The 17,611-nt window shown below is 45.9% G+C and overlaps 1 protein-coding gene across 4 annotated transcripts in view; it reads left to right on the top strand.

The window, feature by feature from the left end:
• Window positions 1–8,466: 8,466 nt before the first annotated feature.
• Window positions 8,467–17,611, top strand: part of RNF157 (ring finger protein 157) — a 79,816-nt gene continuing 70,671 nt past the window's right edge. For all 4 annotated transcript variants that reach the window (XM_025468073.3, XM_025468074.3, XM_025468076.3 and 1 more), the window contains exon 1: window positions 8,467–8,624. In XM_025468073.3, the coding sequence (XP_025323858.1) occupies window positions 8,537–8,624 (88 nt within the window). In that variant the 5' untranslated portion in view covers window positions 8,467–8,536. The remainder of the gene's footprint in view (window positions 8,625–17,611) is intronic.

Below are 17,611 nucleotides of genomic sequence, written 5' to 3' on the forward strand. Positions count from 1 at the left end.
ATAAGTGAAAAGTTAACAATAGCGACTCACAGATACACCCTTCTCCCCCAGTCCACAGAAGACTGATCTAAGTCTTAGGAGCTAGAGGGCCATTTAGGGGTGCCACTCCCTTTGAGTGCAGGGACTGAAGCTGTTGCATTTTGGGGAGGAAAAAGCCTGGCCTTTTCTCTGGCCATCTAGCAGCTACCACAAACGTGATAGGTAGACTGTGTTTCTGGCATTTTGAATTCCAGTGGGTATGGAAAGATGCTATCTCAGAGGATCCAACTTCTGGGCTCTGCCTCTAGCCAATAGGGTTTTATCATACGAAATCCTGGAATTCTTTTTTTTTTTTTTTTAAGATTTTTTATTTATTCATGAGAGACAGAGAGAGAGGCAGAGACACAGGCAGAGGGAAGCAGGCTCTATGCAGGGAGTCCGACACAGGACTCGATCCCGGGTGTCCGGGATCAGGCCCCAGACCGAAGGCGGCGCCAAACCACTGAGTCACCCGAGCTGCCCGAAATCCTGGAATTCTGACATAAAAATCACCTTGGAAATTCAACCACTTCAGAACAAAAAAATTTTTTAATTAAAAAAAGCTAGCATTTATTGAGCACCTGCTGTATATCTGGAACTGTGCTAGGGCTTTCTATGCCTTGTCTAAGTTCAAACGGTGCTTTGCTATTCTCATGTCATTTATAGACAAGTAAGGATCAGGGAGGGTTTTTGTTGTTGTTGTTGTTGTTTTTTAGTTTTTATTTATTTATTCATGAGAGACACAGAGAGAGACAGAGACAAAGACAGAGGGAGAAGCAGGCTCCCCAAGAGGAGCCTGATGTGGAACTCGATCCCAGGAGCCTGAGATCATGACCTGAGCCCCCCCAGGCGTTCTGAGGCTCAGGGAAATTGAAGAACTTTCCCAGGGCACACAGACAATAATAGAAGAGCTGGGGTTTGAACCTTGTCCTGTATGTAAGTGTCAAACAAGTTATACAGAAATTTATTCATGCAATAGGACTTCTAAGAAAGAAGAGTCAACAGTGGGCCAGGATTCTCAGGGGCAGCTTCGTGAAGAAGGTCAGATTTCAGCTGAGGGGATTCACCCCTGCAGACAGGAATGGCACAAATGGAAGGGTTTTCCTTGAGCAAACACATGAGTAGGAATGATAGCTGCATTCAGGGTACAACAGGTTACATGAGAAGCAGAGGCTGGAAATACCTCAGGGGTAAAACACTTGTCTTGTTCAAAGTTATAGGGAGCCACTGAAGGTATATATGGGCAAGGGAGTGACATACCAGGAAAGTTAACCTGAGAGTGAATTTTTTTTCTAAGATTTTATTTATTCATTAGAGACACACACACAGAGAAAGGCAGTGGGAGAAGCAGGCTCCATCCAGGGAGCCCGTGTGGGTGGGACTCGATCCTGGGGCCTCCAGGATTATGACCTGGGCCAAAGGCAGACGCTAAACTGCTGAGCCACCCAGGAATCCCCGGAGAGTGATTTTTAGAAGCAGGACCAAGAGATGGGAAGAGCAGAGAGAAAGCTAAGGAAATTGCCAGACAGATTTTATACATGGATTTCATCTTGGAATATAAAAGATAACAGTAAAAAAAATTAAAAATAAATAAAAGATAACAGTATACAACTAAGCAATATAATAAATCTACACCTCATGGTGCATAAAAAAGATCTAGGGCTTCCAACAGTACTGTGAGAACCACAACAGTAGGTAGTATCTCTGTTTATTAGTAGGCGGGCGCAACACAGTCTTTGAAGCGCCCTAATGAGGATAGCAGTTATCACTTAAATAAACAAGCAATTAGCTCAGGAATAAATGTGTCGCTGTAAATGAAGTCATTGAATCACTGGCCTGTGGTGGACTTTAGCCCACACTCAAGCTTTAGCTGAGCTGCACCAGGAGTGCCTATAGGACACTTGTAACCCCCTCGATAAGAATCTGATCTGACCCTCCGTGGCTGTTCTTTCTCACTCCCCTCTTCTCATCTGCGCTGTGGTTCCTGGGCCTGCAAGGAGTTAGGTGACGGATCTGACTTCAGCTCCAGTTTCCGAGGAGTAGAGGCAGGGAGTGCCGCTGAGAGAAGCTTCATGGCTTTCTAAGTCCTACCAAAGCATGGTTGTGGACAACTTCCATGCAAACGCAGTTTATCGTGCATCACATCCCCGCCGCCTGTGTTGGGTTTCTGAGCTTTTTCCTTGAGTGGATTCATCCTCTTACACTGGCCCTGGAAGACAGCCTACCCTGCAGTAAAAAGAAACCAAACCAGCAGTACGAGTTTCCCTTAGCAAGACCCAGTGCACGGAGTCTGGGACACCTGAGTTCTGAGCCATGTTGCTACCTGTATGGCCTTGGGCCAATTCCCTGCCCTCCCCAGCCTGCAGCTGCCTCATCTGTCAGGTGAAGGGGCTGGACCAGATGACCTTTAGGCCTCTTCCAGATCTGATGCTCCAGCCAGGACACACATGGTTAAGAAACCCTAGGAGAAAGACGAAAATTCGTTCTAATTTTCTTCCTTTGAATTTCTAAGTAACCACAGTCAATCATTGGTTAAAGAGGGGCATAGGGGCGGTCACCAGGGCTGCCTCTTTCACACTCTGTTTTCTCTGGGTTGCAGGAGACAGGGGCTGGGCTTTTCGCCTGCCTGGCGTGTTTACCGGAGAAGGGCAATGCTGGGCTGAGATGCTAGCGGTGCATTCTTTTCACACTGACTTCATCGCGCAGAATGTGCAGCCCCAGGTGGGGGCTGAGCTCAACACCAAAAGCAGGGCCGAGTGGATGAAGGCAGAAGTGAGTGTACTGAGACAACCTTACAGGGTCTGCTGTTTGATAGAATGATCTGGAAGTAAAGGAAAATAGGGGCACCTCGGTGCCTCAGTCGGTTAAGCATCTGCCTTGGGCTCAGGTCATGATCTCAGGGTCTTGGGACCGAGCCCTGCATGGTTGTGATGGGGCTCCCTGCTCAGTGGGGAGTCTGCTTGTTCTTCTCCCTCTGCCCCCCACTCGTGATCTCCCTCCCTGTCTCTCTCAAATAGCAAAGAAAAATCTTTAATGGTAGTAAACTAAAATAAAGTACAACAGAACAGACTCTCCTAATTTGTTTTAAAGATTTTATTTATTTATTCATGAGAGACACACAGAGAGGCAGAGACATAGGCATAGGGAGAAGCAGGCTCCCTGCAAGGAGCCTGACACAGGACTCAATCCCAGGACCCCCGGATCACGGATCACGACCTGAGCTGAAGGCAGACGCTCAACCACTGAGCCACCCAGGCACCCCATCCTAATTTCTTTAAACTAGTCTTGAATAGGATTAAGGTCCCAGGTCCCTCATTTCTGCAGATGCCAGATGCCCAGGCAGCAGGGCTAAAGCTGGGGAGAGACCGTTGAGACGCCTGCAAGGCAGTGAGTGTGAGCGCCACGTGAAGGTCACGCACCCTAGCACCTTACCCTGCTCACCCTGGACTCAGCCACGCTGGGCTGTGTAAGCATCATCTTTCACTTCGGTCTTAAATGGAAAAGTAGATTAAGAAGCTACAAACCCCACTGAAGTTTGCTGCCGTGTGAACAGTTCTTTGTTAGTGGCACACAGCTGAGGAGGAAACTAACAATGAGGAATTCACATTTGGCAAGAAGCAAAATATGAAAAGCCTGATTGCTGGCTTCCTAATGGACAAGGTTATTTTCCTCAACAGAGAGCAGTAGGTTGCCAGAGGAACCATCTGCAGGGTTCGAAAGCATTTAGGATCAGACCCTCTGTCGGTGTCAGCCTAGTCCACTGATGGGGAGTAGGATGTGAAATTCGTTTCTGGTTGTTTTAGCTTTAATCCACTGAAACCATGGCCCAAGGACTTGAGAGAGGTATCAGGGGCCATGTGTTGCTGACGGGGCCCTATCTTTTGGAGAGACCCTGCACTCACTCAAAAGAGCCAGAGGTCTAATCTTCCTATTAGCCTAGCAGGGACAAAATGGCCAAACAAGCAGCAAAGAAGGGGCCTGCCCTGGCCCCAGCCCCTTGGATCCTGGAGGCCTCCCACCCCCCACCTCCCCACCCCCACCCCCACTTTCCCCGGGGCTGTCTTGGGAACACTGTGCTACAAACAGGGCAGCATCTGTCAGCTTTTCACCTGCAGGCTCCCTCTCCTTCCTGTTAGAGGAATCTGTGAGAATCGTTCAAATGAGTGGATGTGTCACAAAGGTGGAAAACGCACATCTGAGCTGAAATCAGGACAGCCCAAATGAACAAAATTGAAAGCTCTAAGGGACGAGCTGACCTCGAAATTACTCATCCCCGTGCTCCCCCCACCCGCTTCTCCTTTTTCTCCCTTAGACCCAAGGTTGAGAAAAGCTGGAACCTGATAAAATGTGTGTTTTTTTTTTTACCTCCCAGCCTTGAGTGGATGCTTAGAGGAAGCCCCTGAGACCCTTCAATGCTGGGTTCTTAGCGGAGATTCTCCCAAGGGCTGCATCTGTAGCATGCAAATGGAGAGGACGCTGTGAGGCTATTTACACAAAGGATGCCTGGTATTTGCATGTAACATCCCCACGCACGTGGTGCCACCCCTCACCAGACCATTTATTCAAGTTAAAAGCATTTTTATGGCTCTCTTGATGGCAATCACTTCTGGATTTTTCCTTTGTCTGCGCCGTCTTCTCCCTCAGGCCTTCTCCCTGGCCCAGATCCCTGGCAAGCAAGCCAAGTGGCGCCACGGAAGGACCAGAGAGGAATGCGGGACTAGCCCCGCAGAGGTGGCTGCTGAAAGGCTGGGTTGCATATCTCAACTCCGCCCTGGGCACTGGCTGAAGCTCTCTTTTCCCAAACGACAACACCATGTGATTACATTGTAGAAGGTGAGACTTGAACTCAATTCCCAGGGAGTCTCTTTAAGCTACAATTTTCTCTGAACTATCCCATATCCCTTTCTCTTCTGTCTCGGGAGCCTAGAGGGCTGGTTATCACTTCTTATTTATTTCTAAAATTAATTACAAAGACTTTTTTTTTTAATATTTTTTTTTAATATTTATTTATTTATGATAGTTACACAGAGAGAGAGAGAGAGGGGCAGAGACACAGGCAGAGGGAGAAGCAGGCTCCATGCACCGGGAGCCCAACGTGGGATTCGATCTCGGGTCTCCAGGATCGCGCCCTGGGCCAAAGGCAGGCGCCAAACCGCTGCGCCACCCAGGGATCCCCAAAGACTTTTTTTGAGTAGATTCCACACCCAGTGTGAGGCTTTAACTCACAACCCTGAGATCGAGAGTCACAAGCTCTACCGACGAAGCCAACCAGGCAACCCTATTGCTTTTATTTATTCTATTTATTTATTTATTTATTTAATTTATCCTACTATTTCTTTTTAACTGAACATTGATTGACTTATTGTTTCTTTACAAACAGCCAGTGAGGGTTAGGTTATTTTACTTTATTTTATTTTATTAAGAATTTATCTTTGGGCACTTTTGTGGCTCAGTGGTTGAAATGTCTCTCTTTGCCTCAAGGCATGATCCCAGGGTCCTGGGATCAAATCCCGCCTTGGGTTCCCCACAGGGAGCCTGCTTCTTCCTCTGCCTATGTCTCTGCCTCTCTCTGTGTGTCTCTCATGAATAAATAAATAATATCTTTTTAAAAAAGAATTTATCTTTATTTTTTAAAAGATATTATTTATTTATTTATTTATTTATTTATTTGACAGTGAGAGAGAGAACATAAGTAGAGCAGCAGGCAGATTGAGAGAGAGAAGTAGGCTCCCGGCTGAGGAGGGAACCTGATGCAATGTGGGGCTTGATCCCAGGACCCTGACATAATGACCTGAGCCAAAGGCAGATGCTTAACTGACTGAGCCACCCAGACGCCTCTGAGAATTTATCTTTAAGTCATCTCTATACCAAACATGGGGCTTGAATTCACAACCCCGAGATCAAGAGTCATATGCTTTATGGACTGAGCCAGCCAGGGGTTCCGGGGCCAGGTTATTTTACAGACGAGGAGACTGAAAATTGGTAAGAGCTTAGTCCAAAGTTACCTAACTGGGGTCTTGATTATTCCAACTCAAAGTCAGTGCTTTTTCTCTGTGTCAGTTTCTTCAATTGTGAAATGGGGGTGTTAATAGCACGTAGTTCATAGGGTGGCTTTGAAAGATGAATGCTTTAGTATGTAAAGCGTTCAAAACAGCGCTGGGCACAGAGAGTGTTCAATAAACGTCCACTAATATTATTGTGCTATCCCTTGTTTTTCTTTTCTTTTCTTTTTTTTTAAGATTTATTTATTCATTCATAAGAGAGAGGCAGAGACATCGGCAGAGGGAGAAGCAGGCTCCAAGCAAGGAGCCCAATGCGGGACTCAATCCCAGGACCCCAGGATCATGCCCTGGGCCAAAGGCAGGTGCCAAACGGCTGAGCCACCCAGGGATCCACTATCTCTTGTTTTTCTTTACTAGTCTAAGCTTTGGATTCCTGACTCATTCGTGGGAGGAGGAACCAAGTTATAGGCTTGGACAGTGTTATCTAGGATGAGGAAGGAACCTGTTTCCCAGACTCAGAGCAGGCTGAGCTGGGACCAGAACAGGTGCTTGCAAGTGACAGAACTGAGCTGCCCTATTGAGCCCCATGCCCGGCTGGCTCTGACCGAAACCCTCAAATATGGAGAAGCCCATAGGAGGATGGTGCGGGATGTTGAGGGCAGGAAGAACAAAAGTTTCTGAGTGGAGCCCAAGATTATAAGCCTACATTTTACTCTGCAATGTGCTGAAGGCCTTCTATCTTGAGGTGGTTCTAGATTCTTTACGACTCGTATTTTACTTTATCGGTACTATAAGGTAGGACCTGCATCTGGGGAAAGGAGTAACGAGAAGGACATGAGTTCTGTCCCAGAGCTATGTCTGGATGCTTTCTAGTGGTTACTGCCAGGGGTTGGAGGTAGGGCTCTGAACTCTGTCAGGGAGCTCTGTGCTGGAGAGAAGGCTGCCCACCAGCTTGTGTGGGCCAGGGACTTGCCTTGTAACTCAAGCTCTCCTCATAGCCATCAGTCAATATAAACAATGGAAATGTGTTCCTGCCATGCTCTGGACTTTTTTTTTTTTTTTTTTTTAAGATTTTATTTATTTATTCATGAGAGGCAGAGAAAGAGAGAGAGGCAGAAACATAGGCAGAGGGAGAAACAGGCTCCATGCAGGGAGCCCGATGTGGGACTTGATCCCGGGACTTGGGGATCACGCCTGGAGCCAAAGGCAGATGCTCAACCACTGAGCCACCCAGGTGTCCCATGCTCGGGACTCTGGAGAAAACCAAGGCAACTGGGCCTACGTGTGGACCCTTAGCACCATGTCTGTTGGCTAGTGCTGAAAAGAGGGCAATGAAAACCGCAAAAATATAATCAGGAAAGAGCTAGATTCTATTGAAAAAAAAAAAAAAAAGGCTTTGAGAGCCTAATCAAGGGAACTGGACACTCCAGAAACTGTACTTTAAAGATTGTGAAAAGTTGTTGAAGTCATGTTCTAGCAGTTGAAATTTCTGCTGATCAGTCCACCCTCTCGGGGGGGGGGGGGGGGAACCACCAGACCCACAAATAAAATAAAAGGCTTAAAATACAGATGTCTATAATTAAGCTTTTAGAGTGCTGCCTTCCGCCTGTCCGAGCCTCCCACTGTCTTGTGTGTTTTCATCGAGGAGCCCTCTCTTGCTCGGCCAGGCCCCGTGCGCCTTTCCCTGCGCTGACTTTTCGCACGCAGGCCTCCAAAGTTTCCAAAAGATGCAATCAGAGGTTGGACGTCTTGATCTTTATCTTGGGCTGATGCTCTCCAAACCTCAGGGCTGCGGGAGCCGCCTCAGGGACCCATCCACGGCGTGCATGTGATAGAGCTCGGAGCTACGTGGGAGGGATGGTGTCATCTTCCTAGCGGGTCACCGGCATTGAGTAACCTCCGCGACCCCTGGGAGGTGGGATCAGCGGAGCGCTCCGGGGCGGAGAGATGCTGCCTCCACGCAGCCGTCTCTCGGCTCGGGATGCACTGGGGGGACCCGGGGGACCCCTCTGCGAGCTCCCGCCTGCCCGCTCTCTGAGGCCAGGGGCGCGGCTGGAGCAGCCGTCCCCCCGCCGGGCGGCCGCGCACCGCCTTCGGGGGTCTGGGACCGGGGCGCCCTGGGGTCCGCAGGAGCCCGGCCCCCGCCCGCGGCCGGCTCCCAGCTCGCGGACCCCCGCGGCTCGCGCCGCATCCCGCCGCCCATTGGCTGGCGCGCCGCCGCCGCCCCGCCCCGCCCCGCCCCGCCATTGGCCGCCGCCTCCGCGGGCCCCGCGCGCGAGCGGTCGCTGACATCACGCGGCCTGCGGCGGCGGCGGCGCCCCCGGCCCGACCCGCTGCCCCCTCGCAGAGGCGCCGCCGCGGGGTCCGGCGGAGGATGGTGCGCGGCGCGCCGGGGGCTCCCCGCCGCCAGAGCCGCAGCGCCGAGGCCGAGCCGGCCGCGGCGGGCAGCCGACCCCCGGTCCGCGCGCGGGGCGAGCGGCCGCGGTGAGGCGCGAGGGCGGCGCGGGCGCAGCGCCATGGGGGCCCTGACCAGCCGGCAGCACGCGGGCGTGGAGGAGGTGGACATCCCGTCCAATTCCGTGTACCGCTACCCGCCCAAGTCCGGTGAGGGCCGGCGGGCCGGGCGCGCCCCGGGCCGGGAGCGGGACGGGTCTGGGGGCCGCGGGCGGGGGGCGGGGGCGGGGGGCGGGGGCTGCGGCTCCCGGGGGGCGGGGTGCCCGCGGCGCCGGCGGGGCCCCTCCCCTGCGCCCGGTGCGCCCCTTCCCTCGGGAGCCGGGGGCGCGCAGACGTGGGCCTGGCCTCGGCCCCCGCGCCGGTGCCGGGCGGCCGGCGGGGTCCGCGCACCCAGGCCTCTGGAGACGGAGACACGGGCGCGGGCTGCAAGTCGGCTGCTCAGGGCGAAGGGCCCGCCCTGCCGGAGGATGGAGGCCCGGGATGCGCTTGCAGGGCTGGCGCGGTGCAAGAGGCTGTCGGCAGCCCAAGAAGTGTGTAAGACAAATGTTTGGGAATCCGAGTATCCCAGTCAGCCCGGCTGCGCCTTTGCCGGAGTAACGGCAGACCTGGTTTTTGGAATGGGGATAGCTCGGGGACGGGGCACAGGTATTTAAAATGTATGGAAGTGTTAACGTTTGTTTTCAGAATCCTTAAAAAAGGTAAGCGTCTCCAGCCTCCGGGTTGTGGCATAAGCGTCGGAGGCGGAGGAGGGATTTTTGACAGCGAAGGATAGAGGATCGCAAGTGGATTGAGCGCCAGCCAATTCTGAACTGCGGGTGCATGACCTAACTCTCTGCTCTTTATTTTTCATTGCTTCTCCCCCCCACCCCCCAAGACTTCTGGGCACCGGTGGCTCCCATCTTCTCTTTGGCCTAGGACCCGATGAGGATTTTGGTGATCTTGGAGAGGTGTCAGAATTGGAGTCTTAGAATAAAGACATGCTAATGAGATGAGCTGGTTTCCCAGCAGTGTGTCCGGTTTGTGCCAGGTGGAAGCAGGGACCAGACAATGAACCTGCACCCTGCAGAGAGTCTGCCGAGAGCTGAGAGCTGTGTTTCTCGCTGCCTTTGTGCCAAAGAATGAATCCTTGCCTAGATGAATATGATTAAGAGCTGTTTTAAAACAGTCTAAGATAAAGCTGCGGGTCTTTAGTGTTTTAATAAAACTCTAATTATGACTGTATGAAACCAATGCCAAAGGAAGCATGCACTTTGCTTTTTAATAGACAAAAATATGCACAAGTATTTGGGAGTGTTTTTTTTTTTTCTTTTGCTGAAATCACTTAGCTTTTATTGATTAGAATATAGAGCATGTTTTGCTGAGCTTGGAGATTTCAGCAGTTTGCAGTCTCAGAAGAGGATTCACCCTCCCTTCACGTGTGGGAATTAGCATAGGTAAATCTCTAGAAGGCTGCTCCCTAAAGGATATTGATACAAGTATGAATCTTGGATGATGATCATAAAAGGATAATGGGCCCAAATTAAAACTTTTCTTAACCAACACTCTCAGTGGTTGACAGTCCGAAATAATTCTCTCCACTCCATCCATGTTTTAAAAGTGTTAACTAGTTGTAAATAACTTCTAATTGGAAGTTATGTATGTGAGGAATATTTATAGCAGGGGGATCACATTACTTATGCTGAAGATAAAACACAAAAAAAGTATGAGGGGCCCCCCTGGGTAGCTCAGTCGGTTGGGAGTCTGCCTTCAGCTCAGGTCATGATTTTACTCTGTTCTTGGTGGGAAGTCTGCTTCTCCCTCTTCCTCAGCCCCTCTCCTCTGCTGGTTTTCTCCCTCTCTCTCTCAAATAAATAAAATCTTAAAAAAAAAAAAAAAAAAAAAGAATCAGAACATTCAGGTCCCAGTCAGCAAACCTTTGTGTACTTGAGAATTTCCATGAACTTGTATGCTATAGTCTGGAAGCATCTCCTACCCTTCAGCTGATGTTTAAATTGTGTGGGATGATGGTATCATAGCCCTGAAAGGAACCTTTGGGAATTTGGCCCAAGACCCACTCATTTCACCAGTAAGAAAATGGAAGTCCAGAGAAATAAATTAGCATGACCAAGGTCGCCCACCCAGTTAGTGCTGTTCTTGCTAAGCCACCAGCCTCTGCCTTTCACAAGGATTTGGACTTGTGATTTGTGGAAAGGAGGCTGTTCTGCATCAGGACTGAGACAAAACTCAAAGGCCTGTCCTTGTTGGGGAGTCAGACCAGGTTGATTTTGAGAACTTTTCTTACCTTCAATACTGATAGAACAAAGCAAATGACAGAGTCCACTTTCTTCAGGTGACTGGCTAAGCTGTGGACCTCTGGCTCTCTGGAAAGTCTCAGGCTCTGCTTCCTGTGGAATAGTTTCCAAAAACAACTCTGCCATCTATCCCTGCAGCGATGGTCACAGCGCCCAGCAGAATTGCTTTCCTTATTTTATATTTTTAGAGGAACCCCTTAGTTTTGTATGCTCGTTGAACTGGAAACATTTAGAAATTATTGAGAACAGCTGATTTCATGTTGAAACTTAGGTTTCTTTTTTTAAAGATGGGTAGAAATAAAATAGCCTAAATTTTTTATGATTATTTTTGGGGAACGCCTGAGTAGCTCAGTCCATTAATCCTCCAACTCTCGATCTCAGCTCAGGTCTTAATCTTGGAGTCGTGAGTTCAAGCCTTGCATTGGGGACTTCTTTAAAATATTATTTATTTAAAAATTATTTTTTGAGTAAGTAATATAAGTTACATGATTCAAAGTATTTCTTTTTTTTTTAATTTAAAAGATTTTATTTATTTAGAGAGAGAGTGGGGCTGGGGTGGGGTGGGGTGAGACAAAGGGAGAAGGAGAGAAAGAATCTCCAGCAGACCTCCCTTCCCCACACTGCTGAGGGCAGTGGGAGAGGTTGGACTCGATCTCACGACCTCGAGATCATGCCCTGAGCCAAAATCAAGAGAGATGCTTAACTGACTGAGCCACCCATGTGCCCCTATGTTTCAAAGTTTAATAGAATGAAAAGTCATACAGTGAAAATCCTGTTTCCACTGCACAGTTCATCCACCCAGTTTCTCCCCATACACCTCCCATTCCTCTATAACTACTTTTGGTTTCTTTGGTATTCTTCAGAGTTTGTTGTGCAAATACAAGCATACATGCTATTTAGACTGTTCTGCACTTTCCCCCCGCTTTTAAAAAGAGATTTTATATTTTTTAAGTAATCTCTACACTCAGTATGGGGCTTGAACTCACAACCCCGAGATCAGGACACATGCTCTACTGACTGAGACAGCCAGGCATCCCCTCACTCCCACTTTTAGAGATATTAGAGCTCTTCTTATATTATTTCCATATTAGAGAGTATCTTTGTCTTTTTTTTTTAACAGCTATATAATACTCTTTTGTATGCCAGTACCCTGTTTTAACATAGTTTTCTATTGATGAACATTTGGCAGGTGTTTTTTTTTTTTTTCCAATTTTTATACTCTTGCAGCAATGATTAATGTTACACGTAGTTCTTAGGTGATATTTAGTGTGTTAATATATAACTATTAATCATTTAAATAGCAAGGCATGCTGGGAGCTCATTTCTATATAGTATTTCTGCATTAACATAGAAAGCTATTTATAGCACTATTCTGTATTTGGTTGTACCTTTGTAATTTTTAACTTAGGAGCTATGCTTGCCTTTAAATTCTTCTCTAAGGTCTTCACTTCTTTAAAAGCCCATGAGCATTTGTTTAGCAAAGGAATGGCTTTGCTAACATGGTTTTTATGCACACCTGCTCATCTTTTGAAAGGGGTATCCACATTGATAAAAGTCATCAGGTCTGCTCTCTCTATCCAGCAAGAAATGGGCATACTGTAAAGACAATTTAATTAATTACATTTCAGCACTTAATGAATCTAGTTTATTTCTTTCTGTGTATCTGAATAAATTAAATAACAAGAATTATTCATTTTGCTCAGGTTGCTAAGAGCTAAACCTATTATAAAAATTCAGAATGGTAGAGTCCTGAGCAGCTAACATTGTTATTCTCCAAATTTTTGTTCAATTGGAGTACATATATGTTATCACGTGAGTCTGTCCAATGGCAAGAGCAGTATTTAAAGCACGGGTAATGTCTTTGTCCACCAAATAGTTATGAAAGTCTCTCTTAGCTTTTAGGAACATCAATATTAGTTTTGAAACCAAGGACTTAAGAATCTGGAACTTACTACAGAATAAAGAATTGTTTGGTTCTGGCACAATTTGATTGATACTTTAAAATTAAGTAAATTCCTGAAACTCATAGTAAATATATTTAATACCACAAAAAACCTAAATGTTGCTCCATTTAATGATGAAGTCATCAAGATCAAGAGTTCAAATGCTAGTGTTCTTTTTCTTTTGAGAGAGAGTACAGACGCACGCACATACGCATGTGCACATGTGCTCAGGAGTAGAGGGGAGGGGCATAGGGAGAGGGAGAGAATCTTAAGCAAGCTCCATGCCCAGCACAGAGTCTGATGTGAGCTCAATCTCATGACCCTGAGGTCATGACCAGAGCTGAGATCAAGAGTTGGTCATTTAATGGGCTGAGCCACCTAAGGGCCCCTCGAATGCTAGTATTATTTTTTTGTTTTTATTTTTTAAAGATGTTATTTATTTATTCATGAGAGACATACACACACACACAGAGGCAGAGACATAGGCAGAGGGAGAAGTAGGCTCCACGCAGGGAGCTCAATGTGGGAGTCAATCCCGGGTCCCCAGGATCACACCCTGGGCTGAAGGCAAGCACTAAACCGCTGAGCCACCCAGGTGTCCCAGTATTATTTTTTAAATGTTTAGAATGTAGTACTTCTCCTCTTTTTCTTTCTTTTTTTTTTTTTTAATTTTTATTTATTTATGATAGTCACACAGAGAGAGAGAGGGAGGCAGAGACACAGGCAGAGGGAGAAGCAGGCTCCATGCACCGGGAGCCTGATGTGGGATTCGATCCCGGGTCTCCAGGATCACGCCCTGGGCCAAAGGCAGGCGCCAAACCGCTGCGCCACCCAGGGATCCCTCCTCTTTTTCTTTTTAAAAAAGATTTTATTTCTTAATTTGAGAGAGAGTGAGTGAGAGCATGAGCAGGAGGAAGGGCAGAGGGAGACTTCCAGCTGCGCAGGGAGCCCCATGTGGGGCACCATCCTAAGACCCCGGGATCATGACCTGAGCAAAGGCAGACGCTTAACAGACTGAGCCACCAGGCACCCACCTCTTGAAACCTCTAATATTTTTATTTGTACTTCACTTCATTATTAGCAGATTGATTTCTTTGACTTCTTGATTTTGTCCTCAGATTTAGGGCCTTTGATTTCCTTATATGATGTGGTTATGTTCTTTTGTTCTTTAGCCTCTCTTTATTACTATTAATGTACTTTATTGAGCACCTGCTATGCACCAGCATATAGATTTTGATCCTTGTGCTCAGTGATTGATTCCTTTGCCAAGTAGCAGGATAGTCTTCAAATCAACTTTGTAATTTAAGATAGAGGTCATAGAAGGGAGTATTAACAGTACAAGCTATTTGTATTAACAATACAAGCTATTTGGTGACAGAATCAGGATGCTCTAAGAAACAATCAATAGGGGGCACCTGGGTGGCTCAGTGGTTGAGTGTCTGCCTTTGGCTCAAGTCATGATCCCGGGCTCCTGGGATCGAGTCCCACATCAGGCTCAACACAGGGAGACTGCTTTTCCCTCTGCCTTTGTCTCTGTCTCTCTCTGTGTATCTCTCTTTAATAAATAAATAAAATCTTAAAAAAAAAAAACAATCAATAGGAAATAAATGTACATTAAAAAATATGTATATTCCTTAAAATAAAATGGTTTATTTTAGGGAATTGGCTCCTATGATTGTGGGGGCTGGCAAGTCTAAAATATTTAGGGCCCGCCAGAAAGCTGTAAACTTAGACAGGAGGAGTTGTAGTCTTGAGTTTGAAATCTGTAGAGCAAGCTGGCAGGCTGGAAACTCAGGCAGGATTTCTGTGTTAGAGTCTTAAGACAGAATTCCTTTTCTAGGGAACCTCAGTTTTTGTTCTCGTAGTCTTCAGCTGATTAGATGAAGCCCACCCACATTCTCAAGGGTAATCTCTTTTACCTAAAGTCAACTAATTATAGATGTTAATCACATCTACAAATACCCTCACAGCAACATCTAGATTAATGTTTGGACAAACAAGTGGGCACCATAACCTAGCCAAGTTGACACATAAAATTTAACAATCATAGTGGCTTCCTATTTTAACTAATTATTCTTACAACGTAGGTGCTAAGCTTGAGGTTTTAGTTGCTGAAAGAGTGCTTGTGCTATGAAAACATTTTTCTAAAATCTAAAAATTACAGCCTTTAAAAATGATTATTTAAAACTTGCACTTCTTCCAGAATTTCAGGACTTATCATCTAGTGTCAGAGGTAGAATGCGGGCATATGTAGATAAATAATACAGACTATACCATAATGAAGTGGGGTATATCCTGAGAATGCAGTTGGTTTAATATCTGAAAGCAATGTTAATATTTTATATATCGATGTTTAATATCAATGTTAATATTTTAGTACAATAAAGGACAAAAACCATATGATCATTTCAATAAGTGGAGACCAAACATGTGACAAATCTAGACTTTTCAAGATGAAGAACACTCAGCAAACTAGGAATAGAAGGGAACTTCCTCAACCTGATAAATCTATGAAAATCCCATGGCTAATATACTTAATGGTGAAATACAGAATGCTTTCCTGCTAAGATCAGGAACAAGGCAAGGATGTCTGCTTTTGCCGTTCCGGGTTGATGGGAGATTCTAACTAGTATGGCAAAATAAATAAACACACATGTTTTTTGTTTTTTAAGATTTTATTTATTCACTAGAATCACAGAAAGAGGCAGAGACACAGGCAAAGGGAGAAGCAGGCTCCTCACAGGGAGCCTGATGTGGGACTTGATCCCAGGATCACGCTCTGAGCTGAAAGTAGATTCTCAACCCCTGAGCCACTCAGGAGTCCCACACATACACGTTAAAAAGGATATTTTTAAGGCACCCAGATTATAAAGAAAGAAGTGAAACTGTCTATTTACAGATGACATGATCCTGTATGCAGAAAATACCAAGGATTCCACAAAAATACTACTACACTTAATGAGTTAGGAAGGTTGTACCTCCAAGATCAGCATACAAAAATCGATTGTATTTTACATGCAAGCAATAATCTGAAAATGCAATTAGGAAAGCATTTAAAAAAACAAAAAGAAAGCATTTCATTCCCAATAGCATCAAAAAGAATAAAATTCTAAGGAATAAATTTAACATAAGTGTAAGACTTGTACACTGAAAATTCTAAAATGTTGCTGAGATTGATGCTTTAAAGAGGTTTTTTTTTTTTAATTTTTATTTATTTATGATAGTCACACACAGAGAGAGAGAGAGAGAGAGGCAGAGACATAGGCAGAGGGAGAAGCAGGCTCCATGCACCGGGAGCCCGACATGGGATTCGATCCCGGGTCTCTTTTTTTTTTTTTTTTTTTTAATTTTTTATTTATTTATTTATGATAGTCACAGATTGAGAGAGAGAGAGAGGCAGAGACACAGGCAGAGGGAGAAGCAGGCCCCATGCACCAGGACCCCGACGTGGGATTCGATCCCAGGTCTCCAGGATCGCGCCCTGGGCCAAAGGCAGGCGCCAAACCGCTGCGCCACCCAGGGATCCCCTAAAGAGGTTTAAAACAATCTAAGTAATTAAACATCTCATGTTGGAAAACTCAGTATTGTCAAGATGCCAACGTTCTCCAAGGTGATCTAAAAATTGAGTCAAAATTCCAGCAGACTTTTTTTTTTTTTTAAGAAATTGACCAGCCGATTCTTATATTTATGTGCACATACAAAGGATCTAGCATATCCAGAACAATTTTGAAAAGGAAAAACGGGGGCCTGGCTAGCTCAGTTGGTAGAGCATGTGACTGTTCTCTGAGTTGTAAGTTTGAATCACTCACTGGGTGTAGAGAGTACCTAGAAATAAAATCTTAATTAAAAAAGAAAAAAGGGATCCCTGGGTGGCGCAGCGGTTTGGCGCCTGCCTTTGGCCCAGGGCGCGATCCTGGAGACCCGGGATCGAATCCCACATCAGGCTCCCGGTGCATGGAGCCTGCTTCTCCCTCTGCCTATGTCTCTGCCTCTCTCTCTTTCTCTCTCTGTGACTATCATAAATAAGTAAAAATTAAAAAAAAAATAAATAAAAAAGAAAAAAGAAAAAAGAAATGGAAGAACAAAGTTGGAGGACTTTCACTATCCAATTTTAAAAATTATTGATTTTTAATCAATTTTTAATACCACAGTGTGGTATCGGCAAACAAAAGTTATATAGGTTAAAAAAAAAAAGTATATAGATCAATGGAACAGAATTGCAAATCAGAAATAAAACCTTAACATTTATGGTCAGTTGATTTTGACAAAAGTACCAAGACAAGGGGTGCCTTGGGTGGCTCGGTAAGCTGAGTGTCCAACTTTGGCTCAGGTCATGATCCTGGGGTCCTGGGATTGAGCCCTGTGTCTAGCCTAGCCCCTACAGCTGGCTCTGCGCTCAGCAGAGTCAGCTTCTGCTCCCTCTTTCCCTCCCCCCACTTGTGCTCACTCTGTCAAATAAAGTCTTTAAAAAAAAAAAAAAAAAGTACCAAGACATTTCAAGAGGCAAAGGATAGTTTTTTGTTTTTGTTTTTTTCCAACAAATGCTGCTGGGACATTTGGATAATGATAAGCAAAAACCAAAAAAGACTTAGTTCTTCACATCACCAAAAATTAACTCAGAATGGATCACAGAATGAAAACGCAAGTCAGTCACAGGGGGAGAAAATATTTGCAAATTGTATATATGATAAAGGATTTGTATCAAGAATATATAAAGAGGGATGCCTGGGTGGCTCAGTGGTTGAGCATCTGCCTTCGGCTCATGGTATTATTCCAGGTCTGAGGATGGTGTCTGAAATCAGACTCCCTGCAGGAAGCCTGCTTCTCCCTCTGCCTATGTCTCTGCCTCTCTTTCTGTGTCTCTCATGGATAAATAAATAAAATCTTTTTTTAAAAAAATAGA

The sequence above is a fragment of the Canis lupus genome, chromosome 9, assembly GCF_003254725.2.
Source record: "Canis lupus dingo isolate Sandy chromosome 9, ASM325472v2, whole genome shotgun sequence".
Classification (NCBI taxonomy): Eukaryota; Metazoa; Chordata; class Mammalia; order Carnivora; family Canidae; genus Canis; species Canis lupus.